The sequence below is a fragment of the Humulus lupulus genome, chromosome X (assembly GCF_963169125.1).
Source record: "Humulus lupulus chromosome X, drHumLupu1.1, whole genome shotgun sequence".
NCBI classification, from domain to species: Eukaryota; Viridiplantae; Streptophyta; class Magnoliopsida; order Rosales; family Cannabaceae; genus Humulus; species Humulus lupulus.
Genome location: NC_084802.1, coordinates 8,930,904 through 8,935,758, shown reverse-complemented (window position 1 = coordinate 8,935,758; position 4,855 = coordinate 8,930,904). Strand labels below are relative to the sequence as shown.

Here is a 4,855-nt window from a genome sequence, read left to right as displayed (position 1 = left end):
CCCGCACGCCTTTCGCCCTGATCTCGAACTGGTTGAGCATTCCTGCGAGGGGGCGAAGGATATCTTATTGGTGATGGAGGGAACCGTATGGGTGACGGTGGCTGCCACCCATTTCGCGGCCTAGACGGTCCGGAGTTTGCCCGAGATGGGTTGGTTGCATTTGGTTCGCTCCCAGGGATTTGAGTCCGAGCCTCTGCAGGGGCTCGGTTGTTCTCAGTTCCCGCAGGTACTTCCCTAGGTGGATTAACTGGGGCCCTAGCCCGAGTACTTCTCTGGGGCCTAGGGGGAGCGGATGGCTCTGCTGGTGCCGGAGGTTGAGCCGGCCTTCTTGTGGCAACATCTTTCCGTGGCCGCCCACGGGGTCTACGGGGAGGAACATGTACGTCCCTTGGAGGAGGGGCTTGGTTTTCACGCGGAGGCGGGGGCTGAGCCACCTGCGCCTCTGCGGCTATCCTTGCCAACTCCTCATTCCGTTTGTTGGCCTCTGCCAACTGCTGTTTCAGTTGCCGATTCTCAAGTTCCACAGTGGGAACATACCGCTCAGGATTGTAATACATATCTTCATCCCTTGGTGGAGCAGGTGGTCCCCGAGAATCGGAAGATCCACTTCTTTCTTCGACATCCGGGTTTTCCATCGGTTGTTTCCCAAGACGTCTTGGGTAATTCTCTTCAAGAGCGTTCTGATTATTAGTGGCCATGACTTACTCAGGGACTGGATGCTTAAGGCTCTCAATGAAAGCACCAAGCTGTTGACGCCGTTTTTCGTCAACAGTGAAAGAAGAGCACATAAACAATAATCAGTAATGGCCAATAACGATATGATAACACAAACACGGTTTTTTACGTGGTTCAGCAGTTAAATCTGCCTAGTCCACGAGTCTTTGTTATTAAACTCAAGATGATCTCTGAAAATTCTTCAAGGATGAATTCTTCAGAGTTTTCTCTCAAGATCACAAAAATTCGGTCATTTACAATGATGCATGACCTCTCTATTTATAGAGAAGATTTCATAATACTATCCCACATATTTCGGGTAGTTACTCTATATTTGCAAATAAATTAAATGGCATTAAATGCCTACAATCCGATATAAAAGGAAACGTCCCCTGAAGACTAGGGGGCGTATAACTAATCAAATAATATCACTTGATTATAGGGGATTTACAGTGATAAATGTAGACCGCGTCTCTTATAGATGACTCATTAGGATATTCAAAGTTATTATCCTATATCACCAATGCCATATTCTCCCAGGTTTCTTACTGACTTTCGTGCTATAACATATCCCGAGGCCACATGACTTCGAGCTCGTACGCGCGTCAGGCTCGGAGCCCCTGATCTGAGGTCATCCTCGAGAATAGATGCTCCTCGGGGTCTACCTTTCGAGCTCGTGAGGATTTCGAGGCTGCCATCTTCGAAGTCGTATCTGCTTCGCAGGCTCGATGCTTAAATCTTGGACATATTCCAGACTTCGAATTCATTCCTTATAAATTCATCTTTCGATGTCACAATTTTCATGGCTCGAAATCTGAGTGTAACAATATATATTCTATAACATTATGTATAGTGATTATAGTTTAAATAATTAATAATGTAACTTTTAGTTTACACTCAATATAATTTAGTTCATAAGTAGTGTAAACCATATATATATTTTTGGTATGATAGTTTAAATAATTATTGTTGTGTTTAATCAAGATAAATTTCAAATAGATGTTTGAAATATCTTGTTGAGCATGTTTCTTATCAAGATGAAAAAAGCTTTAATATATTTTTTTAATCTAATTAGGGGAAAAATATTTAAGATTTAATATATTTTTTAATCTAATATTTATTCATTTACAAATAATTTGTTGAGAAAAAAAATCATATAAAAATATAATTTATTTATTTTTATAAAAAAAATATTTTTTTCCTTCTCATTTTATCAAAGAACCAAACAAAATAAATATTTTTATAAGGAATTCATTTTTTCCCGGCAAATTTTTCTTTTTTTACCAAACATAAAAAAATTAATTTTTCCTTTTTCACACATTTTCTTTAGTTTTTTTTCCCTACTAAAATCCAAGGTCTGAAAGACTAATATATGAGTTCCTTGTGAGAAAGTCTATTTTTGTTTATATCCATAGTCACAAAATAAGTTATTTTTTGTGTGTAGATAATTACAATATAAACATTTTTTTATTGTAAAATTAGTTTTAAAATATTTGGATAGCTAATAAAAAAAGATTATATATATATTTTACAATATATATATATATATAAAACTTGTATGTTAGAAATTATACTAATTTAAAAAATAAAATTTGAGTTTTTATTTTTACCTAAAACACTTAAAAAAGTTTTTTTTCCCACGTTGAGTAGTAGTAGTAGTGAAGAGGACTGGAGGAATCTCCCATGGAATGGCCTACTTGGACACCTTGTTGCAGAGGCGCAGCTCTCTCTCCCACTCCCACTTCAAGCAGCTCCATTCCCACCTCCTAACCACCGGCCTCTTCCACCTCCGCCCCACCGCCACCACCAAACTCCTCGAACTCATCGCCATTTCTCCCTCCGCCGTCGACCTCTCCTACGCCTCCCACATCTTCCCCTGCATCCCCTTCCCTTCCACCAACGACTGGAACGCCATCCTCCGGGGCCTCGCTCAGAGCCCCCACCCCACCAACGCCATCTCATGGTTCCGGACCATGTCACGCGCCGCGCCTATCAGGGCCGACGCTCTCACGTGCTCCTTCGCTCTCAAGGCCTGCGCACGTGCTTTGGCTCGTTCCGAGGCCGGGCAAATCCAGTCCCAGGTGGTTCGGTTCGGGTTCGGTGCGGACATGTTGTTGCAGACTACTCTGCTCGACGTTTACGCGAAAGTTGGCGACATTGAGTGTGCTCGGAAGGTGTTCGATGAAATGGGTAAGAGAGATATTGCCTCGTGGAATGCTTTGATTATTGGTTTGGCTCAAGGGAGTCGATCCACTGAAGCTATAGATATGTTTAAGAGAATGAGAGAAGAATTGGGTGGTCTTAAGCCTAATGAAGTCACTGTTCTGGGTGCTCTCTCGGCATGTTCGCAGTTGGGGGCTTTCAGAGAAGGAGAAGAGATTCATGAGTATATAATGGCGGAGAAGCTTGACATGAATGTGATAGTTTGTAATGCAGTTGTCGATATGTATGGGAAATGCGGGTTTGTGGAGAAAGCATATGGAGTTTTCAGTAGTATGAAATGTAAGAAAAATCTTGTGACATGGAATACAATGATCATGGCATTTGCTATGGATGGCAATGCTGATAAAGCGCTCGAGCTTTTCGGGCAAATGAAGGAAGCCGGTGTGCAACCGGATGCAGTGTCATATCTTGGCGCTTTGTGTGGTTGTAATCATGCAGGGCTGGTAGATGAAGGGGTTAGGCTGTTTTATTCTATGGCTGAGTGTGGTTTGGAGCCTAATGTGAAGCATTATGGGAGTGTTGTTGACTTAATGGGCAGAGCTGGGAGGCTTGAAGAAGCTTATGAAATAATAAACTCGATGCCCACTTCACCTGATGTGGTGCTATGGCAGACTTTGCTAGGTGCTTCCAAGACTTATGGGAATGTAGAAATGGCGGAAATTGCATCACAGAAGCTAATGGAAATGGGATCCAGCAGTTGTGGCGATTTTGTTTTGTTATCGAATGTTTATGCTGCTCATAAGCGATGGGACGATGTAGGGAGGGTTAGGCAGGCTATGAAGAAAAAGGATGTGAAGAAGATACCGGGTTTTAGCTACACAGAAGTCAAAGGTGTTATTCACAAGTTCGTTAATGGCGATCAAAGCCACGAGAAATGGCGCGAGATTTATGCTAAGATGGATGAGATACAGTTGAAAATGAGAGCCTTTGGCTATGTGGCTAGTACTAATAATGTGTTGCATGATATTGGGGAGGAGGACAAGGAGAATGCATTGAGTCATCATAGTGAGAAGTTGGCAGTGGCATTTGGTTTGATTAGTACAAGTGAGGGAACCCCAATTCAAGTGATTAAGAACCTTAGAATATGTGGGGATTGTCATATGGTAATCAAACTCATTTCGAAGATTTTTAAGCGGGAAATTATTGTGCGTGATCGAGCACGATTTCACAGGTTTAAAGAAGGTTTGTGTTCTTGCAAAGATTATTGGTGAAATGTGATGAAACAGTTCATGAAGTTTGAGAAGAACATATCACTTAATGGAAATACAGAGCATGGTTTATACTCAACCAAATTCTCTTTTTTCATTCACTAGACTTAGGCAACCTTATAATTTTCTTCCCTTGATATTACAGCTCTGTGTCTTGATAACCCAAATCAAATACAGTGCTTGCGTTGGGATGTTAGAAAGAAGCTATCAAACATATTTGTCACTTTGGTGTATCAATAGAAATTATCAATAATACTCCTCCTCAACCTATGTTTTATATGGCCATGGAATTGTTGCTCACGACTATTAGTTCCGTTTGAGACTTTGAGTTTGTCTAAAGCTAACTTCTTTACATGCATGGACAAAGTTGGACGGTTAGAACATCTGTTGTGTAAGATGTAAATAGTGGGTTATATCTGACACAAAAAAATCAATATATTATATATTTAGCATAATTATAAAAATTATTGTAAAATTTAATATTTCATTAATATTAATTTGATATTTATTGAAAATATACAAAAAGTAATCAATTTTCTTTATATTTTATTGTTGATATTATAAAATAATAATGTAAAAAGTATAACATTTAATGTAAATAGATAAAAATTATACTAAAATAATAAAAATGTGTAATATTTATGGTGATGCAAAATATGCATCATACTATATTGTGTGTCAAATTTTGTCGAATTTTTAGCATGTGCCAA

General features: G+C 39.7%; 1 protein-coding gene across 1 annotated transcript; it reads left to right on the top strand.

Annotated features, from left to right (window-relative positions):
• The first annotated feature begins 2,362 nt into the window (after window positions 1–2,362).
• Window positions 2,363–4,458, top strand: LOC133804559 (pentatricopeptide repeat-containing protein At1g34160). Its single transcript, XM_062242710.1, has one exon. It carries the CDS (start codon window positions 2,403–2,405, stop codon window positions 4,146–4,148), a length of 1,746 nt encoding a protein of 581 aa, XP_062098694.1. The 5' UTR covers window positions 2,363–2,402; the 3' UTR covers window positions 4,149–4,458.
• The last annotated feature ends 397 nt before the right edge of the window (window positions 4,459–4,855 follow it).